At 40.9% G+C, this 19,570-nt stretch overlaps 1 protein-coding gene across 47 annotated transcripts in view; it reads right to left on the bottom strand.

Moving 5' to 3' along the window:
- Window positions 1-19,570, bottom strand: part of TMEM123 (transmembrane protein 123) — an 84,176-nt gene that overhangs the window by 47,792 nt on the left and 16,814 nt on the right. For 9 of the 47 annotated variants that reach the window (XM_027979131.2, XM_027979141.2, XM_027979142.2 and 6 more), the window contains 4 exons: window positions 16,065-16,124; window positions 6,420-6,479; window positions 2,613-2,672; window positions 515-568 (listed from right to left, as the gene is read on the bottom strand). In XM_027979131.2, coding sequence (XP_027834932.2) covers window positions 515-568; window positions 2,613-2,672; window positions 6,420-6,479; window positions 16,065-16,124 — 234 coding nt within the window. Of the gene's footprint in view, window positions 1-514; window positions 569-2,612; window positions 2,673-6,419; window positions 6,480-10,709; window positions 10,767-16,064; window positions 16,125-19,570 lie in introns of all 47 variants that reach the window. The other 38 variants (XM_027979132.2, XM_027979138.2, XM_027979139.2 and 35 more) reach the window with 9 other exon arrangements.

Here is a 19,570-nt window from a genome sequence, read left to right as displayed (position 1 = left end):
CTCCCAAACTAAAAGCACAAGAAAAAGGCCTCATCTATTGTTTCATAAGGAAGCAAGGCCATGGATAGAAATTTAACTCTTGGGTGAAATATAAGCAGGGTCTCCTTAGAGTCCACCAAGGCAAAATAAGGCTGCCATGGCTGACCAGCTTAAAGTGATTTCTTCCACCAGCAAGATCAGCAGATTTATGAATTCTAGTTCATAACCATAGGCAGAGCGCACAAAGTCACACCAAAAAATGGGCTTGAAAACACAGTAATACATTCCAGTATGTTTCTATTAATAGTTTTAGAATTTACTCACAACTTTGCTAGACTGAGAAAGATGGTGAATCCAGTGAACTATCATTTCCTGATGCCTCCTAAGGGAAGCCTTTGATGGTAGGCTTTAAGCATTCACAAATGTACAAATCATGGTTGATAGGTCAGTGTACCAGCTTACATGTACTGGACTAGCTGATATTACTTTATGTATGCTAGGCAGATAATCCATTTTCTGTCCTTTTTAAACTCACCGTTTTTGTCACCATTGTGCTTTTCTTCAGACTGAGTATTCTGGTTTGGAGATCCTATAAAAACAAAGAAATATTCTGTGAAGAACAGACACCAATATTTAACTAACGATACGGCAATATGCTTCTCCCTCTCTTCTTTTTTTCTATCGGCCTCTGATGGGTGAGAGGGTAGATGATTCCACAGGAAATTCTACTTTTGCACTGTTTCTATGAGACATGCCTTGAAACTGTTCATAAACCTAGATCTGTATCACTGGATTTTTTCAGACAGAAGACATATAGCTAATATAACAATTACCAGGTACTTACTATGTCCCAGCCACCAATAAAATAGCTTGGACATAAGGCCTTGTGGTTATGAGGAATTTCTACTACTGACAACTCTGCTCTTCTGAGGAGAGTGGACCAGCCTTACTATTAACGAGTGCCCCAGGTCTTGCGCACCAGCACACCTAATTTCATACAATGGAGAGAAGATGAAGTGGCTTAGATTTTCACGTAAACTTGGAAACCTTCTTGATATAATTCTTTGAATTTTTAACTAGTAACTTAAACTTTGGAAAAAGTTTGGAGGAATTCATGCTCCAGTTAAGCAACTTTTCAGGGTGCATTATTCACCCTGGATCTTTATATAATGGAAGATTAGACACATATATTACATGGGAGGCGAGCAAGTATGTTATTGTGTACTTTCCCAAAGAAGGCCGCCCCCACACCAAAAACCTCCCAAGTACAAAGAAAGTAGGCAAAAACAATTCTGAGGAAGCTATGTTTACTCTGTCTGCCAATTTATTCCTCTTGCTGGAACCATAATCCATTTATCCCAAAAGACTATGGTGTGCAGATTAAAGGTGAAAAAGATCAAGGTCAGTAGACTACGTATTTAGATGTATTTAGCAGCAGGTAGCAAATAACTGACAATATTACCAAGGGCTTACTACATGCCACGCCTTGTGGGAGCATGTAACCTGCCTTAGCCCATCTAATCCGCAAAACAATTCTGTGACAGGAACACAGCTAGGCAGTGACAGAAGGGAACTCCATTTACTATTCTGCAATAAACCACAATGGAAAAGAAAATAAAAAGAATGTATACATGTATATAACTAAGGCATTTTGCTGTACAGCAGAAATGAACACAACACTGCAAATTAACTGCACTTCAATAAAAAATTCGTAAAAAATCTCCATGACATTGCACAACATTGTGAATGCATTATATGCCATCTCTGCACTGAAGAATGACTGCATTGTGAATTTTATGTTATGTGTATGTTTCAACAATAAAATAACACAAGAAACAAAGAAAAACTCCAAGAAGTCAGAGCTTTGTCCCTTTTGTACTGTGTCCACACATTAAAGACGCTCAATAAATATTTGTTGAATAAAAGTAGAAAATATGGGTCCACTGATAGGATTTATGTATCTTTTTAGAGTTACTACCTCTGCTGCTCTTAATAAAGGCAGTGAGAAGATAAACTAAATATCACTTAGAAGAAACATGCATTGATGGTACTATTATTTATAACATCAGTCTGGTTCCTAATTTACATGTTAATTGAGAAAATCAAGGAAGAAATCCATCTCTCCCAAACTAAAAGCACAAGAAAAAGGCCTCATCTATTGTTTTAATAAGGAAGCAAGGGCGTGGATTGAAATCTAACTGATGGGTGAAATATAAGAAGGGTCTTCAACTGGTCCACCAAGGCAAATTAAGGCTGCCATGGCTGACCAGCTTAAAGTGATTTCTTCCACCAGCAAGATCAGCAGATTTAGGAATTCTAGTTCATATCCATAGGCAGAGCGCACAATGTCACACCAAAAAATGGGCTTGAAAACAGTAATACATTCCAATATGTTTTTATTAATAGTTTTAGAATTACTCACAACTTTGCTAGACTGAGAAAGACGGTGAATCCAGTGACTTTCATTTCCTGAAGCCTCCTAAGGGAAGCCTTTGATGGTAGGCTTTAAGTATTCACAAACGCACAAATCATGGTTAAGACAGGTCAGTGTACCAGCTTACATGTACTGGACTAGGTGATATTACTTATGTATGCTAGCCAGATAATCCGTTTTCTGACCTTTTAAAACTCACCTGCTTGGTTCTTACCATCGGAGTTTCCTCCAGACTGAGGATTATTCTGGCTTGAAGATCCTATAAAAACAAAGAAATATCCTGTGAAGAATGGCCAGCAATATTGAACTAAGGGTACTGGCAATATGTTTCTTTCGGCCTCTGAGGGGTGGCAGGGTAGATTATTCCACAAGAGGTTCTACTTTTGCACTGCTTCTATGAAACATGCCTTGAAACTGTTCATAAATCTAGATCTGTATCACTGGATTTTTTAAGACAGAAAACATGTAGCTAATGTAACACTTACCAAGTATTTCCTATGTGCCGGCCACTGATAAAATAGTTTGGACAAGAGGCCATGTGGTTATGAGGAACTTCTAGTAACTGATAACTCTTCTGAGGAGAGTGGACCAACCTTACTATTAACAAGTGCCCCAGGTCTTGCGCACCAGCACACCTAACTTCATACAATGGAGAGAAGATGAAGTGGCTTAGATTTTCACGTAAACTTGGAAACCTTCTTGATATAATTCTTTGAAATTTTAACTAGTACCTTAAAATGTGGAAAAAGTATGGAAGAATTCTATGCTCCAGTTAAGCAACTTTTCAGGGTGCATTATTCACCCTGGATCTTTATATAATGGAAGATTAGACACATATATTACATGAGAGGCGAGCAAGTATGTTATTATGTACTTTCCCAAAGAAGGCCGCCCCACACCAAAAACCTCCCAAGTACAAAGAAAGTAGGCAAAAACAATTCTGAAGAAGCTATGTTTACTCTGTCTGCCAATTTCTTCCTCTTGCTGGAACCATAATCCATTTATACCAAAAGATTATGGTATGAACATTAAAGCTGAAAAAGATCAAGGTCAGTAGATTATGTATTTAGATGTATTTAGCCTGGAAAATTCCACGGACAGAGGAGAATCCCAGTGGTGAGCTGAACAGAACACGACTAAGCGACTTAGCAGCAGCAGCAGCAGGTAGTAAATAATTGACAATATTACTGCAACAGCATGTAATTCTTTGCTACAGGAACACAGTCAGGCAAAGACAGAAGACCCACAGGAGACACACAGGGGACCACCCTGCTGTGTTTAGTTGCTCCACTGTGTCTATCTCTTTGCGATCCCACGGACTGAAGCCCACCAGGCACCTCTGTTCATGGAGATGCTCCAGGAAGAATACTGGAGTAAGTTGCCATGTCCTCCTCCATGAGATCTTCCCAACCAAGGGATGGAATCCAGGTCCCCTGCACTGCAGGAGGATTCCTTACCATCTGAGCCACCAGGGAAGCCCATGAACACTGGAGTGGGTAGCCGATCCCTCTCTCCAGGGGATCTTTCCCACCCAGGAATTGAACCAGAGTCTCCTGCCTTGCAGGCAGATTCTGGCCACCCAGCCAGTAAGATGCGGATTCTCAGATGTGGACCAGGCTGTTTGATTCCAAAGTGCATACATGAGAGTGCCAAATTGAAGTGCTGATTTTCTACGATAAACCTGCTTCTGCCCGCATGTTCCCAGCTGTTGCATTGCTGGTTGCTCAACATTAACACCAGGAAGTTATCTTTTGATTCTTCCTTCTTCCTCACTCCACCATCCAATCCATTAGCAATGATTTCAGTTCCACACCCCAAGTAGATCTAGACTCTACCCTCTTATCCCCATTACCCCATGTCTTCATCTTTTGCCCAGATTACAAGAGCCTCCTCTTTTTCTCTCCCTGCTGCTGTCACTTTTACGACAGATGTTTTCCATTTTCCTTTTTTCTGGCTTGAGGAAGAAGGCAGAAACTGCCCTCTTTCTCTCTTTCTAGTTTTAAGACCTCTTCACCTTTTTCAAAAAACATTAGGAAGTAGCTACTGTGTGCAAGCACTGAAATGAATGTCTTGGACAATCTAAGTACAAGGAGGCGGGTGCTTTACATGACAAAAAAGACCAAGTATTACAACAGAATTCTTCACTAAATGGACTTAAGTTCATAAAGTGGCACAGATTCATTAGATTAATTTCATCTCCTAAGTGGCTACCCATTATGGTGGCTTTTGAAGTCTGGAAATCACTGTATACATAGCTTATTAAAAAGCAGAGATATTATTTTGCCACAAGTCCATCTAGTCAAAGCTATGGTTTTTCCAGTAGTCATGTACAGATGTGAGACAGACCTTAAAGAAGGTTTCACACAAAGAATTGATGCTTTTGAATGTGGTGCCGGAGAAGATTCTTAAGAGTCCCTTGGTCAGCAAGGAGATCAAACTAGTCAATCCTAAAGAACATCAACCTCAGTATTCACTGGAAAGACTGATGCTGAAGCTACAATACTTTGGCCACCCGATGCAAAGAGCTGACTTATTGGAAAAGACCCTGATGCTGGGAAAGATTGAGGGCAAATAAGGGGGCAACAGAGGATGAAGTGACTGGATGAATTAATCACTCATTATTCAGTGATCTGATTAAATGGACAAGAGTTTGAGGAAACTCTGGGAGACATGAAGGCCAGGGAAGCTTGGCATGCTGCAGTCCATGGGGTCAAGAGTCAGACACGACTTAGTCACTAAACAGGAAGAAATCACTTATATGTGGAATATAAAATATGGTACAAATGAACCTATCTATGAAGTAGAAACAGACTCACAGACATAAAGAACAGACTTAGGGTTTCCAAGGGGGAGCCTGGGTCGTGGAGGGAGGGACTAGCAGCTGGGGGTTAGTAGATGCAAACTGTTACATTTAGAACTGAGAAACCACAGTGGTGCTCAGGGAACTCCATTTACTATTCTGGAATAAATCATAATGGAAAAGAAAATAAAAAGAATGTATACACGTATATAACTAAGTCATTTTGCTGTACAGCAGAAATGAACACAACATTGTAAATTAACTGCACTTCAATAAAAAGTTACTGAAAAATCTCCATTACACTGTACAACATTGTGAATGTATTTAATGTCACCTCTATACTGAAAAATGACTACATTGTGAATTTTATGTTATGTGTATGTTTCAACAATAAAATAACAAAAAAACAAAGAAAAACTCCAAGAAGTCAGAGCTTGGTCCCTTTTGTACTATGTCCACACATTAAAGACACAATAAATATTTGTTGAATAAAAGTAGAAAATATGGGTCCACTGATAGGATTTGTGCACCTTTTTTAAGTTTCTACCTCTGTCACTCTTAATAAAAGGCAGTGAGAAGATAAACTAAATATCACTTAGAAGAAACATGCGTTGATGGTATTATTATAGATAACATCAGTCTGGTTCCTAATTTACATGTTAATTGAGAAAATCAAGGAAGAAATCCATCTGTCCCAAACTAAAAGCACAAGAAAAAGGCCTCATCTATTGTTTCAATAAGGAAGCAAGGCCATGGATAGAAATTTAACTCTTGGGTGAAATATAAGCAGGGTCTCCTTAGAGTCCACCAAGGCAAAATAAGGCTGCCATGGTTGGCCAGCTTAAAGTGATTTCTTCCACCAACAAGATCAGCAGATTTATGAATTCTAGTTCATATCCATAGGCAGAACACACAATGTCATACCAAAAAATGGGCTTGAAAACTCAGCAATACACTCCAGTATGTTTCTATTAATAGTTTTAGAATTTACTCTCAACTTTGCTAGACTGAGAAAGATGGTGAATCCAGTGACTTTCATTTCCTGATACCTCCTAAGGGAAGCCTTTGATGGTAGGCTTTAAGTATTCACAAACGCACAAATCATGGTTAAGACAGCCTGTGTACAGGCTTATATGTACTGAACTAGCTGACATTACTTTATATATGCTAGGCAGATAATCCATTTTCTGACCTTTTAAAACTCACCTGCTTGGTTCTTACCATTCGAGTCACCTCTAGACTGAGAATTATTCTGGCTTGAAGATCCTATAAAAACAAAGGAATATCCTGTGAAGAACAGCCATCAATACTGAACTAAGGGTTCAGTTCAGTCGCTCAGTCATGTCCGACTCTTTGTGATCCCATGAATCGCAGAGTGCCAGGCCTCCCTGTCCATCACCAACTCCTGGAGTTCACTCAGACTCATGTCCATCGAGTCAGTGATGCCATCCAGCCATCTCATCCTCTGTCGTTCCCTTCTCCTCCTGCCCTCAATCCCTCCCTCAGAGTCTTTTCCAATGAGTCAACTCTTCGCATGAGGTGGCCAAGTCCTGGAGTTTCAGCTTTAGCATCATTCCTTCCAAAGAAATCCCAGGGCTGATCTCCTTCAGAATGGACTGGTTGGATCTCCTTGCAGTCCAATGGACTCTCAAGAGTCTTCTCCAACACCACAGTTCAAAAGCATCAATTCTTCGGCGCTCAGCCTTCTTCACAGTCCAACTCTCACATCCATACATGACCACAGGAAAAACCATAGCCTTGACTAGATGGACCTTAGTTGGCAAAGTAATGTCTCTGCTTTTGGCAATATATTTCTTTCGGCCTCTGAGGGGTGGCAGGGTAGATTATTCCACAAGAGGTTCTACTTTTGCACTGCTTCTATGAAACATGCCTTGAAACTGTTCATAAATCTAGATCTGCATCACTGGATTTTTTAAGACAGAAAACATGTAGCTAATGTATCACTTACCAGGTACTTACTATGTGCCAGCCACTGATAAAATAGTTTGGACATGAGGCCATGCGGTTATGAGGAATTTCTACTACAGACAACTCCGCTCTTCTGAGGAGAGTGGACCAGCCTTACTATTAACGAGTGCCCCAGGTCTTGTGCACCAGCACACCTAACTTCATACAATGGAGAGAAGATGAAGTGGCTTAGATTTTCACGTAAAATTGGAAGTTTCTTGATATAATTCGTTGAATTTTTAACTAGTACCTAAAAATGTGGAAAAAGTATGGAAGAATTCTATGCTCCAGTTAATCAGCTTTTCAGGGTACATTATTCACCCTGGATCTTTATATAATGGAAGAAAAAACACATATATTACATGGGAGGCAAGCAAGTATGTTATAGTGTACTTTCCCAAAGAAGCCCGCCCCCACACCAAAAACCTCCCAAGTACAAAGAACGTAGGCTAAAACAATTCTGAAGAAGCTATGTTTACTCTGTCTGCTTATTTCTTCCTCTTGCTGGAACCATAATCCATTTATTCCAAAAGACTATGGTGTGCAGATTAAAGCTGGAAAAGATCAAGGTCAGTAGACTATGTATTTAGATGAATTTAGCAGCAGGTATCAAATAACTGACAATATTACCAAGGGCTTACTACATGCCACGCCTTGTGGGGAGCATGTAACCTGCATTAGCCCATCTAACCCTGAAAAGAATTCTGCGACAGGAACACAGCTAGGCAGTGACAGAACACCACAGGAAGACCCACAGGAGACCCACAGGGGACCACCCAGCTGTGTTTAGTTGCTCCGCTGTGTCTGACTCTTTTTGATCCCGGGGACTGTAGCCCATGAGGCACATCTGCCATGGAGATACTCCAGGCAAGAATACTGGAGTGAGTAGCCATGTCCTCCTCCGGGGGATCTTCCCAACCCACGTATAGAATCTGGTCTCCTGCACTGCAGTGGATTCTTTACCATCTGAGCCACCAGGGAAGCCCATGAATACTGGAGCGGGTAGCTGATCCCTTTCTCCAGGGGATCTTTCCCACCCAGGAATCGAACCATGGTCTCCTGCCTTGCAGGCAGATTCTGGCCACCCAGCCAGTAAGATGCGGATTCTCAGATGTGGACCAGGCTATTTGATTCCAAAGCGCATACATTAGAGTGCCAAATCAAAGTCCTGGTTTTCTACAGTAAAGCTGCTTCTGCTCGCATGTTCCCAGATGTTGCATTGCTGATTGCTCAACCCTAACACCAGGAAATTATCTTTGGATACTTCCTTCTTCCTCACTCCACCATCCAATCCATTAGCAATGATTTCAGTTCCACACCCCAAGTAGATCTAGACTCTAACCATTTATCCCCGTTACCCCATGTCTTCATCGTTTGCCCGGATTACAAGAGCCTCCTGTTTTTCTCTCACTGTTGTCCCTCTTAACACGGACGTTTTCCATTTTTCTTTTCTCTGGATTGAGGAAGAAGGCAGGAACTGCCCTCTTTCTAAGCTCTTTCTAGCTTTAAGACCTCTTCACCTTTTTCAAAAAATACTTAGGAAGTACCTACTGTGTGCCAGCACTGAAATAAAGAATGTCTTGGACGATCTAAGTAAAGGGAGGTGGGTGCTTCACGTGACAAAAAAAGACCAAGTATTAGAGCACAATACTTCACTAAACGGACTTAATTAAGTTCATAAAGTGGCTCAGATTCATTAGATTAATATCATCTCCTAAGTGGCTACCCATTATGGTGGCTTTTGAAGTCTGGAAATCACTGTATACATAGCTTATTAAAAAGCAGAGATATTATTTTGCCATCAAAGGTCCATCTAGTCAAAGCTATGGTTTTTACAGTAGTCAGGTCAGATGTGAGTCAGACCATAAAGAAAGCTCAACAAAAAGAACTGATGCTCTTGAATGTGGTGCCGGAGAAGATTCTTAAGAGTCCCTTGGACAGCAAGGAGATGAAACCAGTCAATCCGAAAGAACATCAACGTCAATATTCATTGGAAAGACTGATGCTGAAGTTACAATACTTTGCCCACCTGATGCAAAGAGCTGACTCATTGGAAAAGACCCTGATGCTGGGAAAGATTGAGGGGAAAAGAAGAAAGGGGCAACAGAGGATGAAGTGATTGGATGGATTAATCAATGATTAATCAATGATCTATTAAATGGACAAGAGTTTGAGCAAACTCTGGGAGACACGAAGGACAGGGAAGGTTGGCATGCTGCAGTCCATGGTGTCATAGACACAGACACGACTTAGTGACTAAACATCAAGAAATCACTTATATGTGGAATCTAAAATATGGAGCAAATGAACCTATCCATGAAGTAGAAACAGACTCACAGACATACAGAACAGACATACGGTTTCCAAGGGGGAGCCTGGGTCAGGGAGGGAGGAACTAGCAGCCAGGGGTTAGTAGATGCAAACTGTTATATTTAGAACTGAGAAACCACAGCGGTGCTCAGGGAACTCCATTTACTATTCGGCAATAAACTACAATGGAAAAGAAAATAAAAAAAGAATGTATACATGTATATAACTAATCATTTTGCTGTACAGCAAAAATGAACACAACACTGCAAATTAACTGCACTTCAAAAAAAAAAATTACTAAGAAATCTCCATGACATTGCACAACATTGTGAATGTATTAGTCACCTCTACACTGAAAAATGACTACATTGTGAATTTTATGTTATGTGTATATTTCAACAATAAAATAACACACAAAAAAAGAAAAACTCCAAGAAGTCAGAGCTTTGTCCCTTTTGTACTGTGTCCACACATTAAAGACACTCAATAAATATTTGTTGAATAAAAGTAGAAAATATGGGTCCACTGATAGGATTTATGTACCTTTTTAGAGTTACTACCTCCGCTGCTCTTAATAAAGGCAGTGAGAAGATAAGCTAAGTATTACTTAGAAGAAACATGTGTTGATGGTACTATTATTTATAACATCAGTCTGGTTCCTATCTTTACATGTTAATTGAGAAAATTAATGAAGAAATCCATCTGTCCCAAACTAAAAACAAAGAAAAAAGCCTCATCTATTGTTTCATTAAGGAAGCAAGGATATGGATAGAAATTAAACTCTTGGGCAAAATATAAGCAAGATCTCCTTAAAAGTCCATCAAGGAAAAATAAGGCTGCCATGGCTGACCAGCTTAAAGTGATTTCTTCCTCCAGCAAGATCAGCAGATTTATGAATTCTAGCTCATATCCATAGGCAGAGTGCACAACGTCACACCAAAAAATGGGCCTGAAAACACAGTAATAAATACCAGTTATGTTTTTATTAATAGTTTTAGAATGTATTCACAACTTTGCTAGACTGAGAAAGATGGTGAATCCAATGAACTATCATTTCCTGATGCCTACTAAGGGAAGCCTTTGATGGTAGGCTTTAAGTATTTACAAATGCACAAATCATGGTTAAGACAGGTTTGTGTACAGGCTTACATGTACTGGACTAGCTGATATTACTGTATGCTAGGCAGATAATCGGTTTTCTGAAATTTTTAAACTCACCTCCTTGGTTATCATTAGAGTTTCCTACAGACTGAAGACTATTCTGGTTTGAGGTTCCTATAAATACAAAGAAATATCCTGTGAAGAACAGCCATCAATACTTAACTGGCAATATGCATCTTTTTTGTTTCCTTTTGGCCTCTAGGGGGTGAGAGGGTAGATTATTCCACAGGAAGTTCTACTTTTGCACTGTTTCTATGAAATATGCCTTGAAACTGTTTATAAAACTAGATCTGCATCACTGGATTTTTCCAGACAGAAGACATATAGTATGTCTTCCAGACAGAAGACGTATAGTAACACTTACCAGGTACTTACTATGTGCCAGCCATTAATAAAATAGTTTGGACATGAGGCCTTGTGTTTATGAGGAATTTCTACAGACAACTCTGCTCTTCTGAGGAGAGTGGACCACCCTTACTATTAATGTGTGGCCAAGTCTTGTGCACTAGCACGCCTAACTTCATACAATGGAGAGAAGATGAAGTGGCTTAGGGTTTTCACATAAACTTGGAAGCCTTCTTGATATAACTTGTTGAATTTTTAACTAGTATCTTACAATTTGGAAAAAGTATGGAAGAATTCTATGCTCTAGTTAAGCAACTTTTCAGGGTGCATTATTCACCTTGGATCTTTATATAATGGAAGAAAAAACACATATACTACATGGGAGGTGAGAAGTGTGTTATTGTGTACTTTCCCAAAGAAGGCCCTCCCCCCACCAAAAACCTCCCAAGTACAAAGAAAGTAAGCAAGAACAATTCTGATGGTACTATTTTTACTCTGTGTACAAATTTCTTTCTCTTCCTAGAACCATAATGCATTTATCCCAAAAAGATTATAGAGTGAACATTAAACTTGAAAACTCAAGGTCAGCGGACTATGTATTTAGAGGTATTGAGCAGCAGGTAGGAAATAATTGACAATATTATGAAGGGCTTACTACATGCCACACCTTGTGGGGAGCATGTAACCTGCATTAGCCCATGTAACCCTCAAAACAAATCTGCGACAGGAACACAACTAGGCAGTGACAGAAGACCCACAGGAAGACCCACAAGAGGCCACCCAGCTGTGTTTAGTTGCTCCGCTGTGTCTGACTCTGTGATCCCGCGGACTGTGGCCCACCAGGCACCTCTGTCCATGGAGATGCTCCAGGCAAGAATACTGGAGTGAGTTGCCATGTCCTCCTCTGCCAGGGTCCTGCCCTGGTGGGTCCAGGGTAATTCCAAGGGCAGATGGAGTAGGCGAGGAAAAACTTACTTATTTAGAAATATAAGAGAGAGATTAGGAAAGAATAGTGTAGTGGGAAATTTAGTGGAGAAAAGAGGCTGAATAACTTGGTTTACGTGGAAAACTAATTAAGTTCCAAGACAAGGAACTTGCACCATCTACATTAGGCCACCGGCGCCCACTTGAATAGCGGAGGGTGCCTGGCCTTAGGCTCCCTCTTGCGTGGGTCTTAGAAGCCAGGGCAAGTAAGTAGACTCGGGGAGCCTCCATGTCCCAGATGGGAATTCAGCCTGAAAAGAAGAGGGAGGGAGAGGGAGAAAGAGAGAGAGATTTGACACGGGGGGAGCCAGATTTCCAAGAAACCAGTTTGAGAAGCTGGTCTGAGAAACTGGTCCATCCTTTATTGTTCGTAAAGGCTTTTTATACCTTTTTTTGTACATAGAGATCAATGGATAATATAAAATTGTGCAGTGTCAACAGCCCTGACTCTTATCGAGACCAGGCTTTCTCTCTGCATACCTAGTTGTATACACAAGTCTTAGGTGATTTACATCATCTTCTGGCCAGAAGGCCAATTAGCATTTTACAGCCCTTTTCTGATAGTGTTGTTCTTCCCAAAGTCTGGTGCCACTCTTAGAAAGCACTAAATAAAGTTACATTCTTACACAGCAAGGACACAACAATTTATAACGAGGAAAAGGAGTACAGTGATTTATAACAAAGAGAAAAGTAATTAACTCAAAAGTCTAGTATTGATAACATCAAAACTACTATATTCCTATTTCTGCATCCCATTTACATTGATTAATATCCTCCCAGGTGCCTAAAAGATAAAGGATATGGAGGCCTGGCGGCAAACATTAACTCAACAAACTCTTCACCAAACTAATTCTTAACTCTAAAGCCTCTATATCTTTAAGATGTTTTAAGCTTCGTGCAAATTGTAAAAGTCCGGGCAGACCGATCAGGTAAGTTTGAAAGCCATCAAAGGGGTTTACAGCTGAGACATTCTTTTCATATGCAGGAGACTGTTAACTGGAGCTCTGAATTAACTCTTTCAGGTATAGCCCCCTGTTATGTCAGAAGAGTAGAGTATAGCAGACAGTAAACAGACAGATTGTGGTTTCGGGGTAGATGCTCAGGCAGAGGATCCCTTGAGACCTAACTCGCCTTGCCCATCAGGTCTCTCCATATGACCTTGTCATGGGTGGCATCTCCCGTGCTGGCTCCTGGCACTCCTCCAGGGGATCTTCCCAACCCAGGGATGGAATCCAGGTCTCCTGCACTGCAGGTGGACACTTTACCATCTGAGCCACCAGGGAAGCCCATGAATACTGGAGTGGGTAGCCGATCCCTTTCTCCAGGGGATCTTTCCCATCCAGGAATCGAACCAGGGTCTCCTGCCTTGCAGGCAGATTCTGGCCACCCAGCCAGTAAGCGGCAGATTCTCAGATGTGGACCAGGCTGTTTGATTCCAAAGCACGTACATGCGAGTGCCAAATTGAAGGGTTGATTTCTACGATAAACTTGCTTTGCCTGTACGTTCCCAGTTGTTGCATTGCTGATTGCTGAACCCTAACACCAGGAAGTTATCTTTTGATTCTTCCTTCTTCCTCACTCCACCATCCAATCCATTAGCAATGATTTCAGTTCCACACCCCAAGTAGATCTAGACTCCATCCTCTTATCCCCATTACCCCATGTCTTCATCTTTTGCCCAGATTACAAGAGCCTCCTGTTTTTCTCTCCCTGCTGTTGTCACTCTTATGATTGATGTTTTCCTTTTTTCTGGCCTGAGGAAGAAGGCAGAAACTGCTGTCTTTCTAAGGTCTTTCTAGTTTTAAGACCTCTTCACCCTTTTTCAAAACTACTTAGAAGTACCTACTGTGTGCCAGCACTGAAATAAAGAATGTCTTGGATGATCTACGTTCAAGGAATCGGGTGCTTTACCTGACCAAAAATTCCAAGTATTATAGCAGAATACTTCACTAAATGGACTTAAGTTCATGAAGTGACACAGATTCATTAAAGATTAATTTCATCTCCTAATTTCTACGCATTATCGTGGCTGGTGGCTTTTGCAGTCTGTAATCACTTTGCTGCTGCTGCTGCTAAGGTGCTTCAGTCGTGTCCAACTCTATGCGATCCCATAGACGGCAGCCCACCAGGCTCCCCCATCCCTGGGATTCTCCAGGTGAGAATACTGGAGTGGGTTGCCATGTCCTTCTCCAAAGGGTGAAAGTGAAAGTGAAAGTGAAGTCACTCAGTCGTGTCCGACTCTTAGTGACCCCATGGACTGCAGCCTACCAGGCTCCTCCATCCATGGGATTTTCCAGACAAGAGTAATGGAGTGGGGTGCCATTGCCTTCTCCAGGAATCACTTTATACTTAGTTTATTAAAACGGTCCAACAAAGGTCTGTCTAGTCAAAGCTATGGTTTTGCAGTAGTCATGTACAGATGTGAGTCGGACCATAAAGAGGGCTCAACACAAAATAACTGACGCTCTTCATGTGGTGCTGGAGAAGATTTGTAAGAGTCTCCTGGACTGCAAGGAGATCATACCAGTCAATCCTAAAAAAAATCAACCGTCAATATTCATTGGAAGACTGATGCCGAAGCCACAATACTTTGGTCACCTGATGCAAAGAGATGACTCAATGGAAAAGACCCTGATGCTGGGAAAGATTGAAGGCAAAAGCAGAGGGGACAAAAGAGGATGAGGTGACTGGATGGATTAATCACTGATTAATCAGTGATCTGATTAAATGGACATGAGTTTGAATAAAGTCCAGGAGACATGAAGGACATGGAAGCCTGGCATGCTGCAGTCCATGGGGTCACAGAGTCAGACACAACTTAGTGATTAAACAACGACAAATCCCTTATATGTGGAATCAAAAAATGGAGCAAATGAACCTATCTTTGAAGTAGAAACAGACCCACAGACATACAGAACAGACTCTGGGTGTCCAAGGGGGAATGGGGTCGGGGAGGGGAGGACTAGGAGTTTGGGGTTAGTCAATGCAAACTGTAACATATAGACCTGAAAAACCACAACAGTACACAGGGAACTCCATTTGCTATTCTAGAATATATCATAATGGAAAAGAAAATAAAAAAGCATGTATACAGGCATATAAGTAAGTCATTTTGCTGTACAGCAGAAATGAACACAACATTGTAAATTAACTGTACTTCAAGAAAAAGTTACTAAAGAATCTCCATGACACTGCACAACATTGTGAATGTATTTCTGTAATGCCACCTCTACACTGAACAATGACTACATTGTGAATTTTATGTTATGTGTATGTTTCAACAATAAAATAACAAAAAAAAAACAAAGAAAAACTCCAAGAAGTCAGAGCTTTGTCCCTTTTGTACTGTGTCCACACATTAAAGACGCTCAATAAATATTTGTTGAATAAAAGTAGAAAATATGGGTCCACTGATAGGATTTGTGCACCTTTTTTAAGTTTCTACCTCTGTCACTCTTAATAAAGGCAGTGAGAAGATAAACTAAATATCACTTAGAAGAAACATGTGTTGATGGTACTATTATATATAACATCAGTCTGGTTCCTAATTTACATGTTAATTGAGAAAATCAAGGAAGAAATCCATCTCTCCCAAACTAAAAGCACAAGGAAAAAGCCTCATCTATTGTTTCAATAAGGAAGCAAGGGCATGGATAGAAATTTAACTCTTGGGTGAAATATAAGCAGGGTCTCCTTAGAGTCCACCAAGGCAAATTAAGGCTGCCATGGCTGGCCAGCTTAAAGTGATTTCTTCCACCAGCAAGATCAGCAGATTTAGGAATTCTAGTTCATATTCATAGGCAGAGTGCACAATGTCACACCAAAAAATGGGCTTGAAAACACAGTAATAAATACCAGTATGCTTTTATTAATAGTTTTAGAATTTACTCACAACTTTGCTAGACTGAGAAAGATGGTGAATCCAGTGAACTATCATTTCCTGATGCCTACGAAGAGAAGGCATCACAAATGCACAAATCATGGTTAAGACAGGCCTGTGTACAGGTTTACATGTACTGGACTAGCTGATATTACTTATGTATGCTAGGCAGATAATCCGTTTTCTGACCTTTTAAAACTCACCTGCTTGGTTGTTACCATTGGAGTTTCCTCCAGACTGAGGATTATTCTGGCCTGAAGATCCTATAAAAACAAAGAAATATCCTGTGAAGAACGACCATCAATATTGAACTAAGGGTACTGGCAATATGTTTCTTTCGGCCTCTGAGGGGTAGCAGGGTAGATTATTCCACAGGAAGTCCTACTTTTGCACTGCTTCTATGAAACATGCCTTGAAACTGTTCATAAATCTAGACCTGTATCACTGGATTTTTTAAGACAGAAAACATGTAGCTAATGTAACATTTACCAGGTACTTACTATGTGCCGGCCACTGATAAAATAGTTTGGACATGAGGACATGTGTTAATGAGGAATTTCTAGTACTGACAACTCCGCTCTTCTGAGGAGAGTGGACCACCCTTACTATTAACGAGTGCCCCAGGTCTTGTGCACCAGCACGCCTAACTTCATCCAATGAGAGAAGATGAAGTGGCTTAGGGTTTTCACATAAACTTGGAAGCCTTCTTGATATAATTCTTTGAATTTTTAACTAGTACCTTAAAATGTGGAAAAAGTATGGAAGCATTCTATGCTCCAGTTAAGCAACTTTTCAGGGTGCATTATTCACCCTGGATATTTGATATAATGGAAGAAGATTAAACATATATATTACATGGGAGGTGAGCAAGTATGTTAATGTATACTTTCCCAAAGAAGGTCCTCACCACCCCAAAAACCTCCCAAGTACAAAGAAAGTAGGCAAAAACAATTCTGAAGAAGCTATGTTTACTCTGTCTGCCAATTTCTTCCTCTTGCTGGAACCATAATTCATTTATACCAAAAGACTATGGTGGGAAGATTAAACCTGAAAAAGATCAAGGTCAGTAGACCATGTATTTAGATGTATTTAGCAGCAGGTAGCAAATAATTGTGGAGAAGGGAATGGCACCCCACTCCAGTACTCTTGCCTGGAAAATCCCATGGATGGAGGAGCCTGGTAGGCTGCAGTCCACGGGGTCGCTAAGAGTCGGAGTCAGACACGACTGAGTGACTTCACGTTCACGCATTGGAGAAGGAAGTGGCAACCCACTCCAGCGTTCTTGCCTGGAGAATTCTTGGGACGGAGGAGCCTGGTGGGCTTCCATCTATGGGGTCGCACAGAGTCGGACATGACTGAAGCGACTTAGCAGCAACAGCAAATAATTGACAATATTACCAAGGGCATACTACATACCATGCCTTGTGGGGAGCATGTAACCTGCATTAGCCCATCTAACCCCCAAACAATTCTGCGACAGGAACACAGCTAGGCAGTGACAGACCACCACAGGAAGACCCACAGGAGACCCACAGGGGACCACCCAGCTGTGTTTAGTTGCTCCGCTGTGTCTGACTCTCTCTGATCCCGTGGACTGTAGCCCATGAGGCACCTCTGTCCATGGAGATGCTCCAGGCAAGAATACTGGAGTGAGTTGCCATGTCTTCCTCTAAGGGATCTTCCCAACCCAGGGATGGAATACAAGTCTCCTGCACTGCAGGTGGATTCTTTACCGTCCGAGCCACCAGGGAAGCCCATGAATACTGGAGCGGGTAGCTGATCCCTTTCTCCAGGGGATCTTTCCCACCCAGGAATCGAACCAGGGTTTCCTTCCTTGCAGGCAGGTTTTGTCCACCCAGCCAGTAAGCAGAGGATTCTCAGATGTGGACCAGGCTGTTTGATTCCAAAGCGCATACATTAGAGTGCCAAATCGAAGTGCTGATTTTCTACAATAAAGCTGCTTCTGCTCTCATGTTCCCAGATGTTGCATTGCTGATTGCTCTACCCTAACACCAGGAAGTTATCTTTTGATTCTTCCTTCTTCCTCACTCCACCATCTAATCCATTAGCAATGATTTCAGTTCCACACCCCAAGTAGATCTAGACTCTATCCTCTTATCCCCATTACCCCATGTCTTCATCTTTTGCCCAGATTACAAGAGCCTCCTGTTTTTCTCTCACTGTTGTCACTCTTAACACGGACGTTTTCCATTTTTCTTTTCTCTGGATTGAGTAAGAAGGCAGGAACTGCCCTCTTTCTAAGCTCTTTCTAGCTTTAAGACCTCTTCATCTTTTTCAAAAAATACTTAGGAAGTACCTACTGTGTGCCAGCACTGAAATAAAGAATGTCTTGGACGATCTAAGTAAAAGGAGGTGGGTGCTTCACGTGACAAAAAAAGACCAAGTATTACAGCACAATACTTCACTAAATGGACTTAATTAAGTTCATAAAGTGGCTCAGATTCATTAGATTAATTTCATCTCCTAAGTGGCTACCCATTATGGTGGCTTTTGAAGTCTGGAAATCACTTTATACATTGCTTATTAAAAAGCAGAGATATTATTTTGCCATCAAAGGTCCGTCTAGTCAAAGCTATGGTTTTTACAGTAGTCAGGTACAGATATGAGTCAGACCATAAAGAAGGCCGAACACAATGAATTGATGCTTTTGAATGTGGTGCCGGAGAAGATTCTTAAGAGTCCCTTGGTCAGCAAGGAGATGAAACCAGTCAATCCTAAAGAACATCAACGTCAATATTCATTGGAAAGACTGATGCTGAAGTTACAATACTTTGGCCACCTGATGCAAAGAGCTGACTCATTGGAAAAGACCCTGATGCTGGGAAAGATTGAGGGCAAAAGAAGAAAGGGGCAACAGAGGATGAAGTGATTGGATGGATTAATCAATGATTAATCAGTGACCTGATTAAATGGACAAGAGTTTGAGCAAACTCTGGGAGACATTAAGGACCGGGAAGCTTGGCATACTGCAGTCCAAGTCCATGGGCTCACAGACACAGACACGACTTGGTGACTAAACAACAACAAATCACTTATATGTGGAATCTAAAATATGGAGCAAATGAACCTATCTATGAAGTAGAAACAGACTCACAGACATCAAGAACAGACTTAGGGTTTCCAAGGCGGAGCCTGGGTCGGGGAGGGAGGAACTAGGAGTCTGGGGTTAGTAGATGCAAACTGTTATATTTAGAACTGAGAAACCACAGCGGTGCTCAGGGAACTCCATTTACTATTCTGCAATAAACCACAATGGAAAGAAAATAAAAAAGAATGTATATATGTATATAACTAAATCATTTTGCTGTACAGCAAAAAATGAACACAACATTGTAAAATAACTGTGGTTCAAAAAAAATTAATAAAAAATGTCCATGACAATCAATAAATATTTGTTGAATAAAAGTAGAAAATATGGGTCCACTGATAGGATTTGTGCACCTTTTTTAAGTTTCCACCTTTGTCACTCTTAACAAAGGTACTGATAAGATAAACTAAGTATCACTTAGAAGAAACATGCATTGATGGTACTATTATTTATAACATCAGTCAGGTTCCTGTCTATCCATGTTAATGCCGAAAATCAAGGAAGAAATCCATCTCTCCCAAACTAAAATCATAACCAAAAAACCTCATGTACTGTTTCAATAAGGTAGGAAGGGTGTGGGTTGAAATCTAACTGATGGGT

The sequence above is a fragment of the Ovis aries genome, chromosome 15, assembly GCF_016772045.2.
Source record: "Ovis aries strain OAR_USU_Benz2616 breed Rambouillet chromosome 15, ARS-UI_Ramb_v3.0, whole genome shotgun sequence".
NCBI classification, from domain to species: Eukaryota; Metazoa; Chordata; class Mammalia; order Artiodactyla; family Bovidae; genus Ovis; species Ovis aries.
Note: the sequence above shows the minus strand (reverse complement) of the source record. Positions and strands in the feature narration are given on the sequence as shown.